Consider the following 26,575-nt stretch of genomic DNA (forward strand, 5'->3'; position numbering starts at 1 on the left):
TTTCTGTAATCAAGATTCACAAAGTTGTCGTGAGCATGAACAAAGTTCAAGGAGCTCTCCCACTTCAACAATGCTTGTCTTTCTCACTTTCACTTTCCTTTTTGAAAAAGTTTTGGGTTCCCCTCTTTATTTTTGTTATTTTTAAACTATATGAAAGCACTCAACAGAAATAAATGACTCTCTAAAACTTTCGGGTTGTCTCCCTGGCAGCGCTTTCTTTAAAGCCATTAAGCTAGGCATATAGTGCTCAAGTAATGAATCCACCCAGATCCCAAGGTATATCAAAGCCAATTTTAATTAACAATGATTTGTAATTTAGTAGTGAGCACAAAGTAACATATATCATGCAACAACAAAGTCTAACTCTCTTCCCATGCATCGGCATGTCATAAAAGAACAATTCATGCACACATAGTAAAGGTCAATGCATAGTATAAACAGTTTCTTGCAATTTTATCATATTGGAAACATAGAGAGGTGGAGATATAGTTCCTCTCTCATAATAATTGCAAGTAGGAGCAGCAAGCACATGCATATTATATTCATCAAAATCATCATGTGCAATGGTAAAAGGCAACCCATCAATATAATCCTTAATAAGGGCAAACTTCTCCGATATAGTATAGTCGGGAGAATTCAAAAAGATAATAGGACTATCATGTGTGGGTGCAATAGCAACAATTTCATGTTTAACATAAGGAACTATAACAAGTTCATCTCCATAAGCATAATTCATATTGGCATCTTGGCCACAAGCATAGCAAGCATCATCAAAAAGGGATATTTCAAAAGAATCAACGGGATCATAGAAATTATCATAGCATTCATCCTTCGGTAAGCATGAAGGGGAATTAAACAATGTATGAGTTGAAGAGTTACTCTCATTAGAAGGTGGGTACGGTGATCAATCCGCTCTTCCTCCTTTTGTTCTTCGCTCTCCTCCTCATCTTTTTCATCCAACGAGCTCACAGTTTCATCAATTTCTTCTTCCATAGACTCCTGCAAAATATTGGTCTCTTCTTAGACAGCGGAGATTTTCTCAATAAGTGCATCAATATCGTAATTGTATTCATAATTCTCATAACAATATTTAAGGATAGCTAAATTTTCAGGTCTATAAACTGAATCATCAAAGTCTTCAAACTCTTTAAACATAGATTCAATTTCATAAGCACCCACAAAAGCAACAAATTTTTCTATTTGTTCCACATCATAGTAATCATATATACCATTAGCATAAGAAACTAAGGTTTTATTATCATTAAATTCGCATGAAAAGGGAAGGTGTGGAGCCTTCATCCTAGAGCAACAAGTATAATCATATCTCAAGCATAGTTGCCTAGCATACCACTTCAATATATGAATTTGATCCCATAATAGTTTCCCTTTTTGTGTCAAGCGGTAATACCTAAAGTATTCACGTTGATCCAACGTTACTCCCATTACATAATTGAATGGGGTTTTCTCAGGATTGTTAAAGTAGTACATAATATCTTTCACATAAAAAACACCGAGGGTTTTAGGAGGTTCCCCATCTCCATGAGCAGAAAGTACACCTAATTTTTTTGGTATTTCGTGTTCCATATCCATAACTAAAGATAAAGAACAACTAAGAACAACAAATAAAAATTACTTAGTGATAAAGCAAACAAGCACACACGAGAATATTCACCCCATACTATTGCTCCCCGGCAACGGCTCCAGAAAAAGGTCTTGATAACCCACAAGTATAGGGGATCACAACAGTTTTCGATAAGTAAGAGTGTCGAACCCAACGAGGAGCTAAAGGCAGAACAAATATTCCCTCAAGTTCTATCGACCACCGATACAACTCTACGCACGCTTGATGTTCGCTTTACCTAGAACAAGTATGAAACTAGAAGTACTTTGTAGGTGTTGTTGGATAGGTTTGCAAGGTAATAAAGAGCAAGTAAATAAAGAGTAGGGGCTGTTGTAAGTAAAGAAGCAATAAAGTAAATATAGCGAGTGTGGAAAAGTGGTGGTAGGAGTTGTGAAATTGCCCCTAAGCAATTGACTACTTTACTAGACCGATAGCAAGTATTATGTGGGAGAGGCCACTGCTAGCATGTCATCCCTAACTTGGAATTCTATTCACTTATGATTGGAACTATTAGCAAGCATCCGCAACTACTAACGTTCATTAAGGTAAAACCCAACCATAGCATTAAGATATATCCCCCCCCATTCAATCCCGTATGCATCAATTTCTATGCTAGGTTGAAGCTTCTGTCACTCTAGCCCTCCAATACATAGTCCTATCAACATACAACTAACCCTAGGGTGTGATCCACGCGCGCGCTCATATGATGGGCACCAAAGTACAGCAACATAACCACAAGCAAATTAAATCAATCATAGCAATTCATCAACCACCAATAGGACAACGAAAATCTACTCAGACATCATAGGATGGCAACACATCATTGGATAATAATATGAAGCATAAAGCACCATGTTCAAGTAGAGGGTACAGCGGGTTGCGCGAGAGTGGACCGCTGTAGATAGAGGCGGGAAGGTGATGGAGATGTTGGTGAAGATGGCGGAGGTGTTGGTGTAGATCGCGGTGATGATGATGATGGCCACGGCAGCATTCCGGTGCCACCGGAAGAGAAGGGGAGAGGGGGCCCCTTCGTCTTCTTCTTCCTTGACCTCCTATGGTCCTTGGCCTCCATGGCATGGGAGGGGCGAGAGCCCCTCAGAGATTGGATCTGTCTCTCTATCTCTCTCTGTTTCTGCGTTCTCAGATTCTTCCCTTTCACCGTTTCTTATATTCCCGGAGATCCATAACTCTAATTGGGCTGAAATTTTGACACGATCTCTATCCGGATATTAGCTTTCTTGCGGCGAAAGAAGGGCATCAACCGCCTTACGGGGTGGACACGAGGGTCAGGGGCGCGCCTGCCCCCCTGGGGCGTGCCCCTGCCTCGTGGGCCCCTCAAAAAAAATCTCTGTCCGTTTTTATCCCGTTTGGACTCCGTTTGATATGGATTTTCTACGAAACAAAAAACATGCAACAAACAGGAACTGGCACTGGGCACTGGATCAATATGTTAGTCCCAAAATAGTATAAAAAGTTGCCAAAAGTATATGAAAGTTGTAGAATATTGGCATGGAACAATAAAAAATTATAGATACGACGGAGATGTATCAACGGGATATTGTTCATCTCCACCATCGACCCCCTCCAGCCTCCACGGGCTACTGTTCATCCATCGTCGACCTGCGACTGTTCATCCACGGGCTCCTGTTCATCCAGCCTCCACCGCACGCTACTCCACCGGCTACTGTTCAACCAGCCCTCTCCACGGGCTCCTATTCAACCACCCCTCCACGGGCTACATTTCATCTAGCCCTCCACGGTATACTATTCATCCAGCCCTCCACGGGGTCCTGTTCATCCAGCCCTCCACGGGGTCCTGTTCATCCAGCCCCAACCGGCTCGATCGATCGGGGTCCTGTTCATCCAGAGGCAACACCACGGGGTCCTGTTCATCCACCCCCACCAGGAACTGTTCATCCAATCCCCCCCCCCAGCAACGCTCACTGTTCATCTAGAGGCAGCATCGATCGGCTTCAGTTAGCAGCAGTAGCGAAGGGATCGCTCGATCAGGTTCAGTTAACAGCCATCGATCGATCGCTCGGATTCAGTAACACGTAGCCTGCAGTGCAATCGCTCGGGTTCAGTAGGCGAACGCCTCGCTCGGGTTCAGTTAGAGCCCAACGCCTCGCACCCACACACGTGCGTGTACGAGAAAAACGCGCAAACCTCCGTCCATCGCTCGGTCCCGACCACCCATCGTAACCGGGAACACCTTGATATTTTCCTCGCCCACGCTTCTACCACGGTTTTTTCCGTCATAGACGGTCCAAAAAATGTCATGCAACTGCGTCTCCGGCCCGCCCAGGATGAAAAGCCCATTTTATGTCATGATTTTTTGTGATAGAAGTAGGAGCCCACCACATCTATGATGATACCGGGTTTTGTCACAATTATCGTCATAGAAGTGTCATAAGTATGACGGGAAAAAAATTCGTTCGGCCCAAAATGTCACGGATGTGTCTTTTTTGTAGTGTTGTTAGGTTGGTTGCAGTGAGCATTTGCCTAATTTTCAAGCAGATGCCTTGTTTATCTGTATTTGCTTGTTAGGTTGGTTGTAGTGAGTATTTGTCCAGTTTTCAAGCATATGCCATGTTTATCTGTATGTGCTTGTTAGATTGGTTGCAGTGAGACTCTGTCTAGTTTTCAATGGCTATATTTGGTTGTTATACTGATCATTTATGCCTTGTTTATTTTAGTCATTCACAATGTGATGTTCATTATGTGCAAGTCGGAATTGTGCCGCTCGATTGCATCAATACCAGTTTGAACGGTTATATTTGGTTCCAGTTATGCCTGGTGTAGTTAACACATGCCCTTTATTTTAGTTTTACACATTTATCCAGTGTGATGTTTAAGCATTACTTACGTTCTATTCATTTTCAATAATACCAGTTTGAATTGTAATATTTGATGGCTGTTAATCCTGTTGTAGGTAACATTCCCTTCCATTTTATATCAGCTTTAATAGCATGCTGAAACCAAACACATTCAAGCTATCATTTGGAGATGATGTTGTTTACCTTTGCTATATTTGTTTGATGTTAAGGTTGTTGCACTTATCATGCCTTTTCACTACTTATGCAGAACAACAACGGAAGTGGCCACCATTTTCCGCCGAGGTTAGTTTCATCCCTCGGCTTGTACTCCCCCCATCTTTCCATAATGTAGTGCATATAGGTCCAGGCCTGGACACTTGTTAGCTTCTAATATTAACTTGTTGCTTGTAGGTACATATGCCCTTGGTAAGGATCCACGCATCGACCCTTTTTGCGTATGGGGCAATGGATATTCATGAACAAGCATCAAGTGAGGAAACTGATAAAGATTATTAGCAAAAATATACAAATGGTGGCAAGCAAATTATTTGTTTACGCTCTATCCAACACAACAGTGAGCTGTAGGATGGTAACTACAAACTTTGTAGCATTCTCTTTTTACTGCCCATGATGAGTTGTTATACAACAATATCTGAATCTTTTTCGTTCGCAGTGGTTCCCAAAGCAGTTTACTCTAGATTACCTCGCAAAGTATATGATTGGTGGACACACAATGAAGGTTAAAGTATTTTATCTAGACTACAATGACCATCGAGAAGTCCTAATGAAGACAGTGAAGGATGGACGGGCAGCCATCACAAGGGGTTCGTGGTTCTCCTTCTCCAGCAACCAGAATGTCTTTCGCCTCTCTCTTTACAATCTTTAATACAACTGTGGTTCATTATTCTTTACTTGGTGCTTCTGTAGTTCTTCAGTATATGTACATGTGCATCGAATTATGCATTCATGCTTGAACCTATATTTGTAGTAAACATGGTTCAAATTCAAAATCTATGATTTTTAAATGCAGGGATTAAATTTGGGATCAACTAGGGATTACACTGCACATGGTTTGGAAAAGTGAAACGTCTGCGATAGACGTGGAGATCAGACATGTTTCTCGGATCCACTACGTGTGCAATCAATCTCTACTGCACACACAATCAGTCAAGAAAAAACATGTGCGATTAACAACAACATCACACACAATTCCTTCTTATTAAATATTTGCGAAAGTCATCTTATCACACACGCTTCACAATTATGGACTGTTTATGATGTTGTGTACATCGCAAATGTTTGGTCATAGAAGAACGTGCGTGGTAGGTCTTCATCCGCTGCGGGTACGATGGATGAATCGTGTGGGATGTATTCAAACTTTGCATACAGTTTTATAGGGACAACTGTATGCGCTCTTATGTCGAATCACATACAGTCGAGGAAAAGTACATGTGTGTGATTGTCTGCTTATCGTACACGTTCTATAATCGTGGAACTGTTTGTGATGGGTGGCGCATCGTAAACGTAGCACCACAGAATATCGACTGCGATGGCAATGCGAGCACAAACGAGTAGCAAGGATGGAGTGTTTTGGATATTCGAGATATCAAAAACAGATTTATAGGGACAACTGTATGCATCATGGCTCCCTATCCCTGACAATTTTTTGGTCGTGTGGGAAGGACCTCTCTATCACAGTCACTCACTTGGCGACGATTCAAAACGCCATCGCGGAAAGGGGTTAAAAACTGTTTGTATAGCACCTTGCTGTACCAGTGCTTGTTACCCATCAATCCGATCTAACAGCTCAGGCCCCCTACCCGAGATCTGCCGGTTTTGACACTGACACCCGAAAACACCCCTTTCTGATTAAGTTGAAACCGCCAAAACAGTAGAGTCGTTCCAGGATGGGAGTAAGGCAAGAGTTACCTGATTTTGTTTTTTATTTTCACCTCGATAACCTTTAGGTGGCCGGCCAATTGCTTCAAGTGTCACAAGTTCTGCGGTTAGGCTGGCGTATGATGTGTGCTTCTCGGAATGGATCCTGTCAGCGTCCTGGGGTGGAACTCTAAAGAAGATAGTTCTTCATTGAGCCCCCAGGGTTATGTGGGTGGCATGCGAGTTCTTTGTTCTGATCTGCCGAGTGAACCTTGTTCAAACTAGCAACCTAAACTACCAAGATAGGACCTTCCTACATGCATCGGTATAAAAACTGCAATTTAATGGATACACAACTGCTATTACACACCATGTTATCCTTTGGAGAGAAGCCATTAGTGAAGCTATGGATACCGGTCCATTATTCTTCCTATTTCTTACAACCTCGATCAACACTCTCTTTACAATTCCTTGTTTTATTTTTCTTGTTGCAATCAATCTTCCATACACCCATGCATTTAATCCTTGTAATTAGAAAGCTAGTGAGACTAACAATCTCACTAATTTCGCTGGGGACCAAGGAAGTTTTGTATCTATGTGTGCATGTACTGATAATTGGTTGGTCTGCAACTCCCACTGGTCTGATACACCTTAAGGTCATCTGCTTGAGGAAAACTACTGCTCGCTACCAACCCTTGCACTTGGGGAGGGGGCATCTTCCTAATTCAGATGAAGCAACTGAGTTTCTCTATACCCTCCATAAATACCACCATTATGGCATTTTCTAAACCCTGAGATTTGTTTCGTCATTGTTGCAACTTCATGTAAGCGGATATATCCAACGGCCACATGCGAACCACTTGTCAAAACCTCAAGTTAATCAATCATCCATCCATATTCGCAATACTCATATTGATATCCATAAATCTTATTACCTCTGACTCAAAATAAGTGTCGCGGTTTTGAACTATTCAAAACCGCGACACTTATTTTGGATCAAAAGTAGTACTACTTGTTATCGATTGCACCGAAGGATTAAACCTTTGTAGTCTGGTGTATCATGTCCGCTTGGTTAATAACAACTTCAAAGTTAGTTTAACAATTGATAGGTGCAATGTCGTCGTAGGTTCTAGTCAAATTGTCAAAGTTGACTGAAATGAAATATTAATGCGAAAACTTTCCAACACACTAGTCTCTCTTAAGTAGGCATGTTCCTCCCCCGATGGATGGCTAAACCGCCATAACGTCTCTAAGACATGAATATATCACCATGCATTCTTTTTTTACTACAAACATGAAATGCAAACTTGGGATGTGATTTTGGACGAAGAAAAATCACACCTTTTTCGCCAGCAAACCTTTTTTTTAGCATGGAGCACATGAATAAGAGAAAATGGCAGGTGATGCATGTCTCTAGCCAAGCGGGCGGGAGCGTCCGACGGGTAGAGGCAGGCGGCGTGGATCGTGGGGAAATTGTTTTGAGCGAGCATGAGCAAGGCAACACACAAAAATGAAGGGATCCGATTGCGATCAATTCCCTTTTTGTTCCTTGCGTAATTGTAGGCATTTGGGACGCGTGAAGTACAATCGGTCAATCTAAATTACTAAATGCATATGAGAGAACAGATTAGATTAAGGTTAGATGCTAGATTGAGCTTAAGGGCATGCTTGGTTCCAATAAGTCACCTGACTTATAAGTCAGGTGACTTAAAATCAGTGACTTATAAGTCACGTTTGTTTGGTTGTCATCTGACTTATAAGTCACCTGAGCACACCTTCCCATCTTGTTTTTTAATGTAAAGGTGATGGGACCCACGTAAAAGGGGATGACTTATAAGTTTTAAGTTGGGGTGGAGCAACTTATGACTTATAAGTTGGGGTGACTTATAAGTTGGGTCCGTTTGGCAAAATAAGTCACTTTTTGCACTTTTCGACTTATAAGTTGGTGACTTATTTGAAATCAAACAGAGCCTAATGGACCTAATCATGCAGTTGTATATTGATCCGTGTATATTTTGTTAGAGAAGATAATGTTTGCTAATTATCAATAAAGACAGAGAAGTTTGGATTTCCCTGAAAAAAAGAAGAGAAGTTTGGATTTGAAAAAGAGAGGATGTTTGAAAAATTGGAAGATATCTGAACCCTGGAATGGGACTCGACCGGTCGACCCTTTGTCAGAGACGGGACGGCTGAGATCCGCCCGAAAACCGCTCGCGCTCCCTGCACCTCTCAGCCCGTGTCCATTTCCACCCTCCAAACCAAAATCGGATCGCGATCCTAGGGTTATCACACCCTCCTCCCCACCCCCATCCCCGTCGTCCGATCCGGTCCGATCCGGTCCCTCGCCATGGCACAGCACGACGGCAAGCCATACCAGCCACGCCGGGGCCCCGAGCGCCCCCCGCAGCCGGCGGAGGACCCGCCCGCGCCCGCCGCTGCGCCCGCAGCAGCGGACGCCGTGATTGACCACCTCGCGGCCGTGGCTGCCGAGGCGGAGGCCTTGAACGCGTCCATCGCGGCCGTCGCGGCCGAGGCGGAGGCGATGAACGCGTACGAGCACGCGCAGGAGCAGGAGATGGAGGAGGAAGAGGAGGAGGAGGAAGAGGAGGAAGAGGAGGAGATGGAGGAGGACGACGACGATGGCGAGGGGGACGGGCAGCACGGCGGCAACGGGGAGTCCGTCCCAATAGACGCCGAGGCCGCGGCACAGGCGGCTGCTGCAGCTGCGGCCGGCGCACCGTTGGACCCGCACGGCGCGATGGTCTCTGCGATTGTGCCGCCCACCACGGGTAACCAGCTCACTCTTTCATTTCAGGGCGAGGTCTACGTGTTCGACTCTGTTTCCCCTGATAAGGTCCGTCTCTTGCCGTTTGCAAGTAGTAGTATAATTTTGTCTCCTCTGCCTCTTTCGCAAGTAATTCAGTAGTCTTTGATTGCTGTCGCAGGTGCAAGCTGTGCTTTTGCTGCTAGGGGGAAGGGAGCTGAACCCAGGCATGGGTGCCGGAGCATCATCATCTACTCCATACAGTAAGGTTGAGACAAGTGATGACAGTTAATATTCTATGTGCTGGATGATTCACATGCGTCAGAGGTTGAATTTACTATGATTCAGAGGTTGAATTTTCCACACCGGGTGGCATCGTTGATGAGGTTTAGGGAGAAGCGGAAAGAGCGGAACTTTGATAAGAAGATCCGGTATACAGTTCGCAAGGAAGTTGCACTAAGGTTGGTGTAGTCGTTGGCTGGGAATTCCAATCGTTATGTCTGAAATGTTGTCTGGGAAATTGCAGTCATATTATGTCTTGAAAGGTTATTAAGGCAAAATTTGATGGCATACATTTAAATATGTTACATCCCTTACGCGTATTATTTTGCCGTTGTTTTCTTGGGAACATATGCTCATCCACTGCATTTTTATTAACAAACTCTGTTCAGTATAAAGATTAATTAATTGCCTCTAGTTGTTCCATTTGTCTTGTTAGTTTGTACCGTGTCAAATATCATTGGTATGCCATGGTTCTTGTCAGTTCACTCAGTTGTAATACTAGTGTGGCACTTATTGATTTTGATATGGTTCCAGGGTCATATCATAGTATCATACTATCTTGTGATTCTACATTCTTACCAGAGCCAAATGATTTGTAGTGTATCACTATCATGTATTGCAATTCCACCTTATCATTGTTACACTACATTCCCACAGGTAGAATCGCTAGGATTGGCGCACATGAACTATGTGTGGACTGTGGTACCACTATCTATGGGAACAAAACCGCAAGGCCTGGCCATGCTTTGCAATGGTGGGTTAAGCAAGGCCACATAAAACATTATAAGCATGTCTAGTTCTAGTCGAGGTGGGCACTAGACCTCTCGTCTATTGCTCCTGCATAGTCACCTCACAAACCCTGTGAAGGCCTTGGGCTTCAGCTTCTTAGTAGAAGCCCACTTAGGTACATTCATGTGCGCAAGATCCAAAAAAGAGTTAGGTGTACATTCCTAATTTTGCCTCTGCATAGAGTCTATATCGCCTAAGCGCACGCATAGGCATGCTTAAGGCTAGGAGTTCTGCTGTCGCCTAGCGCCTAGGCACGCTTAATCATACATCTATCAGCGCTTTTTTAGTTGGGCTGCATTCATTAGACGCCATGTTCTCCATCTCTTGAATGAGAGAGTAAATGATTTTCCAGAAATGAATTTGTAGTGAAATTAATGTGAACGCTGCATTCAGCAAAAAAACATAGACGCTGTATCTATTAAAACAATTTTGTTGTGTTGTGTTGGTCGGGTTAAAAATTTGTACTTCATCAGTTTGGGATTGATCTCGTGCATGGTATTAGTATACTGCAATTCTAGCATATACTCCCTCCGTCCCAAAATTCTTGTCTTAGATTTATCTAGATATGGATGTATCTAACACTAAAATGTGAATAGATAAATCCGTATGTAGACAAATCTAAGACAAGAATTTTGGGACGGAGGGAGTACTACAGTATTGTCCTATAATTTGTGTTAGATGAGCATTTTATTTATTATATATACCAATTGTAGTTTTATAAAAAGTATCGTGATTCTATGATATGATACTACTGAAAAAAAAACTACCTAGTATTCTGATACTAACATTCTTTGATTTAGATAAGATTATATTTTGCTTGTTGTCTAAGTTACTTCTGCACTGATTATGCACAGACACTATTGATGCATTTCCATATTTTCCATGTATTTATAGGATGCAGCGTAATAGAGGCCAATTTACATCTTCAAAACCAAAACCTGATGACGGAACATCTGAACTGGCAACTGCAGATGGCTCCCCAAATTGGGGATCAGTGGAAGGTCGACCTCCGTCTGCTGCTTCGTAAGTTGATGAAATGTATTTTGCTGAGTCAGTGGAATGTATTTGAGTTATCCAGCAATATCTTGATGCTCTGAAAGATGCCTTCTGTGCGATCATTGCTGTTTTTGAAATTAAATGCTCTAGTATGTCACTGTAGGTCCCACAAAGAAACACAATTTATGGCACATAATTCATAGAGCTGGCTGGTACACATAATAGTATATACCAGTACCTTTTTTTTTGCCTAGCTCATCTTCCCTGGGATATTCAGATTTGCTTACTTTGTTAGTTGTGCAAGCAAGTTTGACATGGACTGAAGGTATTATCTGACACCTAGCATACATGGACAGATGCTTCTTTCCATATGGGGTATCTGTTAGATCTTACCTTTTGAGTTCTTAAACACATAGGATTTTATTTGTGAATTTTACCGATGGCTGACTTCTTTCAAATTCTTTCAGATGCCATCACTGTGGTACTAATGCACATAATACACCTATGATGCGTCGTGGACCTGAAGGGCCAAGAACATTATGCAATGCTTGCGGCCTCATGTGGGCAAATAAGGTACTTGTAAATACTTGCTAGTGCTGTTGCATATCAATTTAATTGAGGATAGAAGCATATAGTGTACTACCTCCATCTCACAATATCTGTGGGACACAAATTGGAGTATTAGTTTACGTAATCGTACTATTCTTTTCTCACTCGATAGATTCTATCAAAGTAGGTATCCATGCGGGAAATATATTGTTGAATAGACAGAATAACTTTTAGATCATGCTGTATAATGGAATTATCAACAGTCAGCTCCGGAATGATGATATACGAGATAGAGTTGGGGTAGCACCGCTTGAAGAGAAGCTTGTCCAACATCGTCTGAGATGGTTTGGGCATATTCAGCGCAGGCCCCCAGAAGCTCCAGTGCATAGCGGATGGCTAAAGCGTGCTGATAATGTCAAGAGAGGTCGGGGTAGACCGAACCTGACATGGGAGGAGTTCGTAAAGAGAGATCTGAAGGACTGGAGTATCACCGAAGATGGACAGGGGTGCGTGGAAGCTTGCTATCCATGTGCTAGAACCATGAGTTGGTTGCGAGATCTTATGGGTTTCAGCTTTCAGCTCTAGCCTACCCCAACTTGTTTGGGACTAAAGGCTTTGTTGTTGTTGGGTCCTTTGTGTTGAAACGGCTCACTTCACTATCAATTAATTAATACTTAGGTTATTTTACTACTTGGTTAACTTATCCTATATACCTAAATAGTTCATCCCCACTACCTCTATATCTTGACATGCACACATGCCACCTCATCAAAGGTCCAACACTTCATGCATGAGAAAAGGTTTTCCATTATTAGTTGATCTCATGCACACCTTCCACCTCACCACACATGCCACTTCATCAAAGGTCCACTCAACATGTATGAAAAAAAGCTTTCCATTACGTTATGCCATTTATATTCAAAATATTTTCAGACTACGCAATAACCAAATACAGCATATAATATTTATTTTTAGCTTTAGTTCATATATTATTAATTCGACGATGGAAGCTTCAGACAATCAAATCAATGAAATATATTGCAATCAATTCCCTCAGCAACGGGCGGGGTAATATCTTGATCTATTTATGTATCTACACAATGATTCATTGGCCGTAAAACACTGTGTCCTTTTCTGTTTGCTGCATATCATATTGGTGAAGTTCAGGGCACTAGAACGCTTAGTATCTAGTTTGTTCCTTGTTTTCTGTAAAAACGAACAGTTCTAACATTAGTTTAGATTAAATTCTACTGAACAAAAAATCTAGATGATTGTAATGAATCTAGATGCATCCTGGATGGTGTGCATGTTTGGTTGTATTTAATCTCTGCTGTGGAAAAATGCTCGACAAATAACAGGTGTTACCATTTGAGTGTATTTCGTAGTGGAGTTAAAGAGTATTTTTCTTCTCAGCACTTTATACAAGTGAAGCAAATTAACCTGTCAATAATGCTTTATGGGTTAATCATTATTTTTATTTGAAAAAATATCGGCGGTCCATAAATGATCTGTTACACAGAAGCTTGGTGATGTCTAAATTCTGCATCGCTTAGTTTCTCTTTCATGTATTATTGGATTCAAGCACCTTACCTCGCAAATGAAAATTTTATGTGCATGTAATTTTTTTTGTATAACCCCTTTGTGAATTCTAAAAGAGACCCCTTGGGAAGGAGTCTCATGGTTTTGTTTGAAGAAGACAACGTGGCACCAGCTTTTCCACTCCGTAAAATACTCAGAGAAATTAATTCACATCACAGGAATCGAACCTTGGAGGGTGGGGTGACAGAACTTCACACCCACCACTGGGCTGTAGCCCAGTTCTCCTCTTTATGTGAAGTTGATGCCACTATGCCAGACGACTTGCTAACCTTCCATGTTTATTTTCTATAGGGCATGTTGAGGGACCTATCAAAGTCTACTCCCCCATCTCTTCAAATGGTGTCAACAGGTCCAAATGATAGTGTAAGTCTCTTACCTATTATTAGCTGCTTCTGAAAATACTGAGTATGCTTGGTTTAAACTTCAGGATGAGTATGCTTGGTTTAGACTTTCCCTATAAGCTGAAGCGATTATTTGTTCTTTCTTAAAAATTGAGTTGAGTCCATATCTTATATAATTATCTGAGAAAGGATTGTATTTTGCATGATGTCCATCTTAACAATGGTCCCAATACTAAGCAATGGCTGAAACTTCTGAAAATACTGAGTAAAAATTGGTTAACGTATTTTCAGTCATTTAAAATTAACAAGTACGTACATAACAGGACATAAAACAAATTATGATTCCCGTGTCCTGGAAAATGGAATATAGAAAAAGAGGATCATCGGTTTATGTTATAATCTTAACTAATCTTGATCTCTTTCAATACATCATTGACTCCAGAAGCCCATTTGAAAAATTGGGTGACATGAATGGGTGCCTTGTTTTTATGGAATCCATTGTTTATTAAACATTGGTTTGGTTAACACCGACAAAATGTCTGATTTTGTAACCATATATTTGCACCAAGAGTCCGAAGCACATAAGGTGATATGCCTTTTTCTTCTTCCGATGCCATAAAAATGTTAGATACCCCCATTTCAAGCAGCAAGTATAGAGGATCTATGTTAGAAGTATCTCCACCATCCTGTTACGACTTAGGAATCCGTTTTCCAACCTACACCTAATCCTTCCGACGATTTTGATATTATGAATGAGCTGGTGGTTAACGCTTGAATTCACACGCTCAGCAGAATGGAAACACCCTCTCTCAGCAGAATGGAAGCACCCTCTCTCAGCAGAATGGAAATGCTGCCATAGTGCCCTTTGCCGAGCAACAAAACCCAGCACCAGCGACCGATGCCAACGGTCACGACCATGGTTCTTCGACATGATGAGCGGGATTGCTGCTTGTTTTTAATGGTGGATGGATGAAGGAGCGCCATCCTCTTTGAGAGTGAACTTCCTGTGTAGGCGAAAACTGCTTGTAATATAACCTGAGAGTTAGGCTGTCGGTATTAGTGTCGTCTAGGGTTTAAAGAGCTGCTGTTTTTATCTGATGGAATCGTGCTTACCGCTGTTGTTGTGGCTATATAACAATTATGTTTCTTGTTTGAGTCCAATGTGAATGCCCTGTGGCCTGTTGTTATTTACAGATGATATCAAAGTAGTCGTTTTAACCCATGCTGAAGCAACCTGCTGTTTCTTACTGAGTTCTGTGCTCCGTGCTGAGTGCAGAATTTATGTTTAAAAAATAAAAATAAATACAGAACGACATTCCTCCCCTGGTGCTGGAAATACAGCTGAGTCTGCAGGGAAATAAAAATATAAGATCACCGTCTCCACCGTCCATATCCAAAAAGAAAGGACCCCCTCTTTTTTTTTGGCGAGGAAAGGGTGAATTCATTGATCAAGCAACAGCCAAGTCTGCATTACGTCGTGTCGGGACCTCGTCCGACTTGATCGAAGCGAGACTGCTTTGTGCTTCTTAATTCGACCAAAGCTAAAAGGTGACTTACAACATTTTGTTCTCTCCTAACATGCTTGATTAAGAATTCATCAAGATCCTGAAGAAGAGCAACAATCTCTCAAACCATCATCATATGCTTCGGTTGGTCATCCACTCCTTCCTTGATCAGCTTTACCACGTCGAGGTAATCCATTTGAATAACAATTGGCAGGCAACACAGACCGCTGGGAAGCAAGGGAGATGCCCTCCAAATAAGCAGCTAGTTCTGACTCTAGCGGGGATGCACAATGCCGTAGCTCACAACAAAAGGAGAATAATAGCACCATGTTCATCATGGAGGACCATGCCAGCCCCAGAACCATCGATGTTGGGCGGCGCCACCCAGGTGCTGCGGCTTCTCATGCTGCATGTACGATAATGTTTTCCTTCTGAGCTGGGGCGCAACCATCATCTTCCCTTTGACATGATCACCTTGGGGATTCGCCTCAATGGCCAAAAGAAAGTTCATGTAGCTGATTAGGAACCTAGTTCAGGCTTCCACAAGAGGTGGTTGTTTGTCGTGGACAATCTCATTCCCGACGTGCCAACATCGCCATAGCGTCATGAGCGTATATGTTCGTTCCTCTTCGGGCAAGTCAACGAGCATATGAAGGAGCCGCTCCGGCCATGTGTGCACTAGACGCCGGACGTCGGAATATTCCATTGTCTCGCCATTGACCGCCACAAGGCTACAGCTAGTGGGCATCCACAAAAAGAATGAAGAGAAAGGACAGGGTGGCAATTGCGAAAAAAAATCCCTAACAATTTAGGTTGTGAGAGAATAATGGCAATTCCTTTAGAAACACATAGCAACTTGCAGAAAAGAAGAAAAAAATACTGCAAAAAAGGAAACGATTCTCCTCAATCGACTGATTTCTTAGCTTCCGTTCGTCATCTCGCTCGTACGACATGTGTCCCCCGCTCCTCATTCCACTCAAATTTTTCTGTAACATCACCAATGCTGCGGAAGTTTTTCCCGTAACATCAGCTATGCTGTAAAAAGATGAAGACATCCTTTTTTTACAACAAGACATCTATTGCAAAAAAATAATATATGCAAGAATTGTGTTGCAATGGTGGAGTGTCACATCTAACTCGCGAGCCGGCCGATCTTTTAAAAATATCTACAGGCGTACACGTAGCACGCCCAGAAAAAATCTGATATTCCATCCATGTCAAAATACTACTACTTCCGTTTCTAAATATTTGTATTTTTAGAGATTTCAACAAGTGAGTACATATGGAGCAAAATGAATGAATCTACGCTTTAAAATATGTCTATATACGTCCGTATGTGGTAGTCCATTTGACATCTCTAAAAAGACAAATATAGTATAATATAAACATTTTCTGACACTAATACAAGGGCAGCATGTCTCATCATATAAACTTGTCAAAAAAGAAAACGTTCGCCTGCCACCCCTTGTCAACTGAACGTTCGTTGGATAATAACAAGTTATCTACATGTTATTATCCGACCGGAGCACTGGAAAACCCGTTCGCGGTTCGAGCCCGACCCGACCCTCCCCGTTAGTTATCTCGTGCGCGGCGGCCTAGTACCCATCTCGGCCTCCCTCGGCTCCATCGCCAGCCGCTCCACTCCTCCTCGGCTTTGCAAACCCTAACTGCCCCGCCGCCAAGCGCCCCTCCCATGGCGGACGTCGTAGACCCCAGCCCCGGGGCGCCCCGCCCGCTGCCTCCGCCGCCCGACAGCCCCAGCCCCGAGGACCGCCCCGTGCCGCTGCCCCCGCCCCCGCCCCCGCCGCCCGGCGGGCCCCCGCCCACCCGCAAGCGGAGCCGCTCGCCCCCGCGGCCCTCCCTGCCGCCGCCGCCGCCCATCGGCTCCTCGCGCCCCGAGCGCATCCGCGACCGCGACCGCCGCGGCTCGCGCAGTCCCCCGCCGCGCCGCCGCCACTCGCCGCCGTCCAGGAGGTCCCCGTCGCCGCCCTTCAAGCGGTCCAGGCGGGACGACGGGTACGACCGCCGCGGAGGCCGCGGCAGCCCCCCACCACGGTACGGATAACGCACCCAGGGGGTGGGACTCTGGGCGTCCTCAGCTCGGTCGCTGATCGAGCTTTTCGTACTGGATGCCTGATTAGCTCCTGAGATGGGTCGTAAAGTTTCACGGTGTTGCTTCTGCAGGTACGACCGTGGCGGAGGCAGAGGTGGGTACGACGATGACCGGCACCACGGCAGGCATCGTGCTTCAGGTGAGGATTTGCCCTTCTTCATTGAGAATTCAAATCCTATCCATCAGTCTCCAAAAGTAAGTACACGCAACATCAAACCATCGGTGGGAAAAGTTTATGAGTGCTCGGCCGCACCATTAGCTTTCATCCTAGGGGTGCTCTTAGTTGCAGTTCGAAATTTGACCACCTGACCATATCCATCTTCCAATTGTTTATCACGATTCATCGCTTCTTTTTTACCTTTAGAAAAGACTCCTTGTTCATTCAGTGAAAAATCTGATGACAACTCAATTATGATATCCAGATTGGCCTGATTCTAGATTTGGGGCACCGAATGATGGTCCTGGGAATACCCAAAGGTACATATGTATATAATTACCTACATCTACATGTTTATTTCCTTGTTATGGTTAGTCTTTTGGGTTTCTGGACACTCTTATTTTTCCTCCTGGGCACATGCAGGAATCGTCAGTATTGTAAAATAATATGCAAATTAAGTCTTCTACTATGCTCTTAGCCGCAGTTAACAGATAGAGAATCTTCTCAGAAATTCTCCATATTTGATGTTCGAAAGCAAACTGATCCTTGGCTCTATGCGCGTTGGATCCTTGATTCCTCATTACTCTTATTAGCCACCAGCAAGCCTTGTGCTCTTTTTACAGTCAGCACTACTACCACCACCACAAAAGGCCTCCTCCCAGTAATCTAGCAGCTAAACTCTCGAAGGCAGGATTGGTGTATGTTTTGGATGCAGTCAAATGGAGAATTTTATGAGAATATTCTTTATCTGTTAACAACAGGCAGTTTGGGCATTGACTTTATTTGAATTATTTCTCAGTTTTTTATCTCAAGATAATAAACATGAGGCCAACTTTGCTGATTATTTTATTGTTTGCATGTTATAGTCCACTATTTTGATGTGCATGGTACTATATTGAGCACAAATCTACATTAAAAATTCCATGTAAAAACCCTGAGATATATGTAGTTGTGTACTACTTTAGTTTTCTTGCATATTTGCATAGATATTCATGCTACACGGTTTACACTAATCCTTTTTTTTAACATATTCATCTTTGCTATTTTCATCATATCTGCAATAAGTTCCTTTATTCGTTGGTACTTGTTCAGAAGAGGAGGGACATGAATGGATGGCACATTTTGTTTGGAGTAGTCGAGTTAAATCATATATTTTTCAACCTGGTGTGAACATGCATTTTACCACTACAAAAAGTCATTATTAAAGGTTGATGGATATAAATTATATACATTATGGAGTACAAGGAAGAGCAATTTGGTGCAGTTAGCGTGGTGAATAGTGTGTCATTCAAACTGCATCAATTAGTAATTTAGTTTTTTTATGTGCAGAACAAAAGTCATGTTTTCGCACCATATTTTGCAATTGTACTTGTTAATTGTTATAGCATGATACCATCTGTGATTTCTCAAGAACACATGACACCTTATGGAGTACATAGAAATTTGAATATGTGGATGTGGAAATCAGAATTCTTGATAGTTGAGGGCATTAGAAGGTTAGATGGTCCAAGTCTATTATGTACTGGTATAAGTGCTATATGTCTACATGGTCTAACTTTAACTTATCAGTTCAATATTCTGTTGATTCTTTTTGTGCTATTGTATGTTGATGCATCAACAAACCTGTGGGTCATTTTTTGGATTTGATTGCTGGAGTTGAGATCTATAGGAGAAACTAAATTGTGTTGCTGTGTCCCACAACTTTGCTCCCTGTAGTTCTTAAATTGCCATCTAATGGAATTACATAAGTTTGTTATACCCAAATAAAACAACTTCAAGACATGAGCTGGAATTTTGTTACACACAAATGAAACGATTGCATCCCTTGGAAATATGAAAATGTCTCACCCCTTTGCCTTTTTCCTTATATCTGATTCATGATTTGTCCTAAAGTTCTTTTTTGCCTGCTAAAGATTTTGGTATATTGGTAGTTCTATCAGAAAAGATCTTGTTTAATATGTTTATCAGATATGTGAAGTATTTGGCAGGATCATGGGAAGTTGGAACAGGTTACTATTGTATAATACTCACTCCGTTCACAAATATAAGATGTTCCAACTTTTTTTTTCTGAATTGGATGCATATAGACATGTTTTAGTGTGTTTGTGCACTCATTTCAGTCCGTATGTGGTCCATATGGAAATATCCAAAACATCTTATATTTGTGAACGGAGGGAGTATATGTTTGCTAGTTGGTAACATAATTCTTGTTTGGTTTTCTTTCGTCTTTGAGAAAAAATTATATCTCTTCAAGATACTTTGTTGACCAATCTGAATTGAACATTCTACCGAGCAGCAATTTTATGTAAGTAGGAGTATGTAATAAAACACAATGTGGAGACTTCACATGAATTCTATGCTATGTTGATGCACGCCAAGAACACATATTAGATATTATAATTGCAGCAGAATGCAATTCCTTTTTTTTTCCGAACTTTTCTGGCAAGCATGCGTCTGAAAACAGAGTTGCTTTGATTTGATGTCCAAGCCATTCCCCCCCTCAAAATTGAACAAATCCGAGAAGACTCCTATTGTAGTTTAAGCCTACTCGTATTTATGTATCAGATTTTTATTTGTGTCATTCCTCAGTAGCTTTAGGCACCTTTTCTCCTCAAGTTTCAGGACCTATCCATTCTAACGTTTCAAATAGAAGATTGGAGCATAGCTTTGTGTGTTTCTGATGGCATATTTCTCTTATTCTTATATGATTATGCATCTTACCAGGGAAGGCTTAATGACCTACAAACAGTTCATTCAAGTTCTTGAGGATGATGTATCACCAGCTGAAGCTGAGAGCAGGTAATCATTACTGTCATTAGTGAAAGAATATTTTCAATTATATCTCTGGTGCCATCTTCTTTGTTCTTACTTACTATTGTGCTTGTTAACAAGGTACCAAGAGTACAAGACGGAGTACATCACTACCCAGAAACGTGCTTATTTTGATCTCCACAAGAATGAGGACTGGTATGCTTAGAATGATGTAATTCCATGTGCTAACTTTCCTCAGCAGGAGTACATATAGCCCAATTACTTAAATTGTCCAATTCAATTTTTTCGCTTGCAGGTTGAAAGACAAGTACCATCCAACCAACTTATTATCTGTTATTGAAAGGTGGAGTTGCATACCATGTTAATACTTCTCTGTTGGTCTTTTTACCCTTGTCATACCCTTGAACTTGGAAAGTGTTTTGGTTGTAAAATCTCTTCACATACAGAGTTTTTTTACGGTTTATTTTAATTCCTTCTGCATCGTTGTTAGTTTAGTCTTGCTAATATTGGTCTATTTCGATTTGCTTACACAGGAGGAATGAACGCTGTAAAGTAGTCGCTAAGGACTTCTTTCTTGATTTGCAAAATGGAACTCTGGATCTGTGAGTAACTTTCCTACAGTTTGTGTTATCATGCTCATTTGGATTTCGTGTTGATAACTAATATTCTGCTGGACAGTGGCCCTGGAATAATTGCGTCTGCAGCAAATAAATCAGAAAATGGCAATGATGGAAACTCCGAGGATGATGCAGATGGTGACAGAAGAAGAAAACAAAGCAGAGGTTCTTCAAAAGAAACAGATCCTCTTTCTGCTGCTCCTAAGGCTCATCCGGTCAGCTCTGAACCTCGACGAATTCAAACTGACATAGAACGAACCCTAGGTCTTGTCCGTAGGCTGGACACCGAGAAGGGTATTCAGGGAAATGTCTTGTCAAGTGGTGATCATGAGAAGTCGGATGTTGACAAATCACATATGGGATCTATGGGCCCTATAGTTATAGTCCGAGGCTTAACAACTGTCAAGGGCCTTGAAGGTGTTGAGCTCCTTGACACCCTTCTTACATATTTATGGCGTATTCATGGAGTTGATTACTATGGCATGTCCGAGACGAACGAGGCAAAAGGCCTTCGTCATGTGAGAACTGATAATAAGACTCCTAGTACAACTAATATCAATGCTGCTGATTGGGAGAAGAAGCTGGATACTTACTGGCAGGAAAGGTTGACTGGTCAAGATCCCATGGTTATATTAACAGCCAAGGATAAAATTGATGCAGCAGCTGCTGAAGTCCTTGAACCTCATGTCAGGAAAATAAGGGATGAGAAGTATGGATGGAAATATGGCTGTGGAGCCAAGGGCTGTACAAAACTTTTCCATGCTCCTGAGTTTGTTTACAAGCATTTGAGGCTCAAGCATCCAGAGATTGTGTTGGAAGTTACTTCAAACCTCCGGGAGGATATTTATTCCCAAAATTACATGAGGTATGTTCCTGCAATCTTCTATTTCAATCTGTAGGACATTACCATCAATATTTTTTTAGGTGGTAATACTTATCAAGTTTTTCCTTTGTGAACAGTGACCCTAATGCACCAGGTGGAACACCAGTTATGCAGCAATCTGCAGCAGTAAGAATCACATACTCCATTTGCATTCTTAAATAAAATATAAAATAGCATAACCTGCAAGTGCTGCATACTTTTTGCAAGTTTTATGTATTTGCTCTACTCTTGTGGTTTTAGTTATGGTTGAAGCTTGGTCTTGAATAAAGGGGCAGCCCCAGTGCATGTAGCTCCCGCTTGCGCAGGGTCTGGGGAAGGGTCCGACCACTTTGGGTCTATTGTACGCAGCCTTTCCCTACATTTCTGTAAGAGGCTGTTTCCAGGACTTGAACCCGTGACCTCATGGTCACAAGGCAGCAGCTTTACCACTGCGCTAAGGCTCCCCTTCAAGCTTGGTCTTGAATCTGTGGTTTAAATTAGTCTGCACTAATACCCTACTTCTATTGAAGATATATTTTGTATGTCTCTTGCCTTTCTGTTACTCCCTCCGTTCCAAATTACTCGTCGTGTTTTTAGTTCAAATTTGAACTAAAACCACGACGAGTAATTTGGAACGGAGGGAGTACTAGTTAGTGTACAGAACAACACTGCATCAGCATCAACATCTATTGAAATATGCAATGGACAATCTTGATAAAACGATCCTACTTCTGATTTGCAGGACAAATCAAGGCGGAGATCTGACAATGGTATGGATAATCGTCTGAGATATGACCGTGGCAATCGCAGAGAATATGACAGGGCAGATAGAGATGGAGGCAGACATGGTAGAGGTGATGGCTCTCCAAGCCGTGATGGACCTGACGATCAGATGTTTGATTCCTTCCGTGGAAGAGGCTCCAATGCTCCTTTTTCGGCTGAATTCCCTGCTCCGCCGATATTGATGCCTGTTCCCGGTGCCGGGTATGTGAAAAGCTACGAATTTCAATATACCCTCAATAGGAACTTTGTAGCCTGCTAAATGGTGTGGGTGCTTTTGTTTTCAGTCCATTGGGACCATTTGTTCCTGCACCTCCAGAAATAGCCATGCATATGCTGAGAGAGCAAGGACCTTCCCCATTCGAACCAAATGGCGGACCTCATGGCAACTCAGGAGTGCTTGGATCTATGATGGGTGGGGGCCCAGCACCAATTATAGCCATGCCACCATCTTTCCATCATGATCCTCGTCGTTTGCGAAGGTTAGTAGTTAGTTATGATGATGCTAAATTTAATTGTCTCGTTAATTTATTTGCTCTAGATATGAACTGTTACCAGCAATCGAATACCATGTCGCTATACTTCCTTCAATGTAAAGCAACTTATGTTTTAGTACTCCCTCCATTCCAAAATATAGTGCGCCCGCGCTTCCCGAGGTCCAACTTTGACCATAAATTTAACCAACGAGACCAACTGCGGCGGGAGAAAAAAATTATATAATTAAAAACTTCTTTCGAATATGAATTCACTGATATAATTTTTGCTCCCGCTGCAATCGGTCTTGAGGCTGCTTGTAATGGGTAGTATCATAAGTTAGTATCATGCATATGATACTAGTGTATGATACTACCTCTCTAATGCATAGTATCATATAGTAGTATCATAGATGACTTTATTTATTACCATGCATGACACATAGTAGTGTAGCATTTATTATGATACGGTATCATAATATGATACCCAACCTTCTCTTTCTTCATTTGATTCTATGCCACATCATCTAAATTGCCTAGTTGGCATGCATGATACTAGTTATGATACTCCCATTACGACCAGCCTGATAGTTAAATTTACGGTCAAAGTTGAAACACGTGGACAGAGGAAGCACTACATTATGGAATGGAGAGAGTAGCATTTTGTCTATACACCAGCAATAAAATACAATGTCACTATACTTGTGGGGGCTTAAAGTTTTATGGTAACATTTCTTTGATGTTGCTGTATAGGCAAGTATTGTTTTATGTTATTGTATAGTATGTCTCGGTTTTTGGATTTTATCATGCTACTCCACTCTATCTTAATCCTTTGCTGTCTTGTTAACTCATCTCGGGTCCTGGTTGGGTTACAGCTATAATGATCTCGATGCCCCCGACGAGGAAGTTACTGTTCTTGACTACAGAAGTTTGTAGGCTGTGTCCTGCCATACAGGCAATCTTGCCAATGCCCAACACTCGCTAGCATCTCCATTTGCGTTGAGGTTTTTGGACCTCCCATTAGAATGACAACGTATTTTTATTTCCCGCGAAGAGGCATAGGAGGAAGATATGTTATTTTTTGAGGACGCCTGTAATGTGTTGTGAGTTTTAGCTTAAATGGCTGGAACCTGATATTTGCTACTATTATGCAGTCACAGAAAAGGATTGAACGTCTATTTGAAACAACATTTTTTTGTCTTTTGAGACTCTATTTAATAATGGGATGTATGAAAATGAAATCGTTTGGATATTGGCTCCATGAGCCTATTTTTTTTAAAGTTGAACTTTTGAAGTGACAAAAAAATCTTAAAAAATTGCACATGTACATATGGATTTGTTCTACACGTGTGTCGAGTTTCAATATGTGAGATACTTCGCTCACATGAAAGAAAACAAATTCGTTGTGTTGGTACGACTGACGGGGAGAACACTGTAAAGCAGAAGCTGTTTTTTTTTCTTTTGATGAAGGGAAGCAGCAGCTGCTTGTCTTGTCATGGCACATCATTCTGAGACCACAGAGAGTCCGGGAACTCGCCCATCTGAAGCCGTACCATCCAATAGCCACACTGAAAATCTCGTAGCAACGATTTCTACAAGAGAAGGAAGGTCCTCTACAACTGTACCATCCAATAGCCACACTGAAAATCTCGTAGCAACGATTTCTACAAGAGAAGGAAGGTCCTCTACAACTGGTGGATCAGAGCAAATTCCCTCAGGCCTTGTTCGGTTAAGCCACTCCTCAAGTGGATTGGAGTGGAATGGAGGGGATTTGGGGAAAATTTGAACTAGATGGGATTTAATCCCTGCCAATCCCTGTCAATCCCTCTCGTTTTTCATGGAACCGAACAAGGCCTCAGGGATTCCATGGCTTTCCCAAGACAAGCTAAAGCCCCGTCCAGACGACATCATCCTCGCCACGCACCTGAAATGCAGCGCTACCTGGCTGAAGGCCCTCTTGTTTACCATCGTAAACAGATCTCGTTATACCTTGGCTGATCATCCATTACTCGCGGGCCATCCTCATCAATTTGTACCTTTCATCAAACTGTTTCCAAGAGGCCTCGACGGTGTCGAGAAGCTACCCTCACCGCGGCTGCTCTCCACCGACCCGCCGCTCTCCCTGCTCCCACCTGTAGTGTCCATCCTCGGGTGCCAGATTGTGTGCCTTTGCCTCCATCTCAAGGTGGCACTTCGAGAAGAGGGTGAACCAAGGTACGTCCGTAAGCATGGATGAAGCATTCGTGATGTTCTGCGAGGGGTGTTCGTCTTATGGTCCTTTCTGGGATCACTATCTTGAGTACCGGAAAGAAAGCTTGGTCAGGCCACGGGAGGTCATGTTCTTGAGGTACGAGGAGGTTGTATCCGACACATCCAAGGTTATTAGGAAGCTAGGAGGCTTCCTTGGTGTCCCGTTCACACAAGAGGAGGAAAGTGGTGGGGTCGTGGAGCAAGTTGCGGATTTATGCGGCTCCGCATCACTTAGCAACACACCTTCCAATCGGACAAGTCGTGTTGAGGTTGCAGGGGGCCAGCTCGTTGTTGATCCCTCTTCATTTTTTAGGAAAGGGGAGGTTGGGGATTGGGTGAACCACATGAGCAAGGACATGGAAGCCAGAATGGACCAAGTTGTGGCCGAGAAGTTTCAAGGATCATGCCTCATGTTCTCATGTTCTAGCATGTGCTTGATGTTGTCTAGTACCCCCCCCCACCCCAATCCAAATTAATTAGCACAACCTCTATACAATGTCTATTTTACATTGTATAGAGGCCGCGTCAATCGATTTGGATCGGACGGAGTACAACTTCGTGTCACATGTGTAGTGCTTTGTGTACGTGTCTCCTTTATTTTTCGTACGTATCCGGCAAGCCTTTTATCTGTTTAACAAAACAAGTTTACTGTTACCAAGTCGCCGTGATTTGGAACCTATTATTTTTTAAACAAGGCAAAAGATTTGCCATTTTCATTGATTAAGGTAGAAGGTTTAAGACAAATGACCACAAAGCGGGAGACAAATATCTACTCTTGCGGCATTACAATACTCAAGTGGGTGGCACCTGCAATAGCCTAAAGATGGGCCTCCTCTTTTATCTTCGCGATGAGCATCATCGTCGTAGTGGCGGTGTTAGGGAAAACCCTTCCATTACGCTCTTTCCAAATCTCCCAAGACATGACCATGAACAGGGAGGCGATAGCCTTTCTCTGATCTCCACGCTCAACCACATTTTTAATCCACCATTCTTGAACCGAAACCTCATTTCGCTAGCTCCTCACCACATCACCATGTATACCAAGCCATGTTGCAACCTCGATCCAGACACGCTAGGAGAACCTGCATTGGAAGAGAAGGTGTGCTGCGGTTTCCTGGACTTGCTTGCAAAGCGGGCAGAGGTTGCAGTTCGGACATCCACGACGGTGCAATCGATCGGCTGTCCAAACTCTATTTTGAATTATCAACCAAGCAAAAAAATTGCATTTCGGAGGGGCCCAACCCTTCCAAACAGGAGCAGGTATGATGCTTATCATGTGTCCCGCAAACTGCGCCATATAGGCCGTCCACGCCGAGTATTCTCCATGAGACGTGAACTTTCATAGGATAGTATCATGCGCATCATTGTCGAGAGTAATAGAGGATAGCTTTTCCCATAGCAAGGCGAACTC

General features: G+C 42.5%; 2 protein-coding genes and 1 pseudogene across 3 annotated transcripts; all 3 read left to right on the forward strand.

The window, feature by feature from the left end:
* Positions 1 to 8,564: 8,564 nt before the first annotated feature.
* Positions 8,565 to 14,855, forward strand: LOC119329422 (GATA transcription factor 20-like). Of its 2 annotated transcripts, none has more exons than XM_037602464.1 (7): positions 8,565 to 9,169; positions 9,261 to 9,347; positions 9,428 to 9,540; positions 11,045 to 11,173; positions 11,614 to 11,719; positions 13,586 to 13,657; positions 14,425 to 14,855. In XM_037602464.1, exons 1-7 carry the CDS (start codon positions 8,663 to 8,665, stop codon positions 14,566 to 14,568), a joined length of 1,158 nt encoding a protein of 385 aa, XP_037458361.1. In that variant the 5' UTR covers positions 8,565 to 8,662; the 3' UTR covers positions 14,569 to 14,855. The 2 variants fall into 2 exon arrangements, with proteins under 2 accessions (XP_037458361.1, XP_037458362.1); XM_037602465.1 differs by having other exon boundaries at positions 14,428 to 14,855.
* A 1,963-nt stretch (positions 14,856 to 16,818) lies between these two features.
* Positions 16,819 to 24,155, forward strand: LOC119328643 (serrate RNA effector molecule-like). Its single transcript, XM_037601619.1, has 12 exons — positions 16,819 to 17,195; positions 17,325 to 17,392; positions 17,676 to 17,730; positions 20,135 to 20,209; positions 20,303 to 20,377; positions 20,478 to 20,525; positions 20,716 to 20,784; positions 20,861 to 21,664; positions 21,760 to 21,808; positions 22,404 to 22,645; positions 22,729 to 22,923; positions 23,790 to 24,155. The coding sequence occupies exons 1-12, from the start codon at positions 16,834 to 16,836 to the stop codon at positions 23,848 to 23,850; spliced, it is 2,103 nt and encodes a 700-aa protein (XP_037457516.1). The 5' UTR covers positions 16,819 to 16,833; the 3' UTR covers positions 23,851 to 24,155.
* Positions 24,156 to 24,409: 254 nt separating this feature from the next.
* LOC119333720 lies at positions 24,410 to 25,640 on the forward strand (annotated as a pseudogene).
* Positions 25,641 to 26,575: the final 935 nt, after the last annotated feature.

The sequence above is a fragment of the Triticum dicoccoides genome, chromosome 7A (genome assembly GCF_002162155.2).
Source record: "Triticum dicoccoides isolate Atlit2015 ecotype Zavitan chromosome 7A, WEW_v2.0, whole genome shotgun sequence".
Taxonomy (NCBI): domain Eukaryota; kingdom Viridiplantae; phylum Streptophyta; class Magnoliopsida; order Poales; family Poaceae; genus Triticum; species Triticum dicoccoides.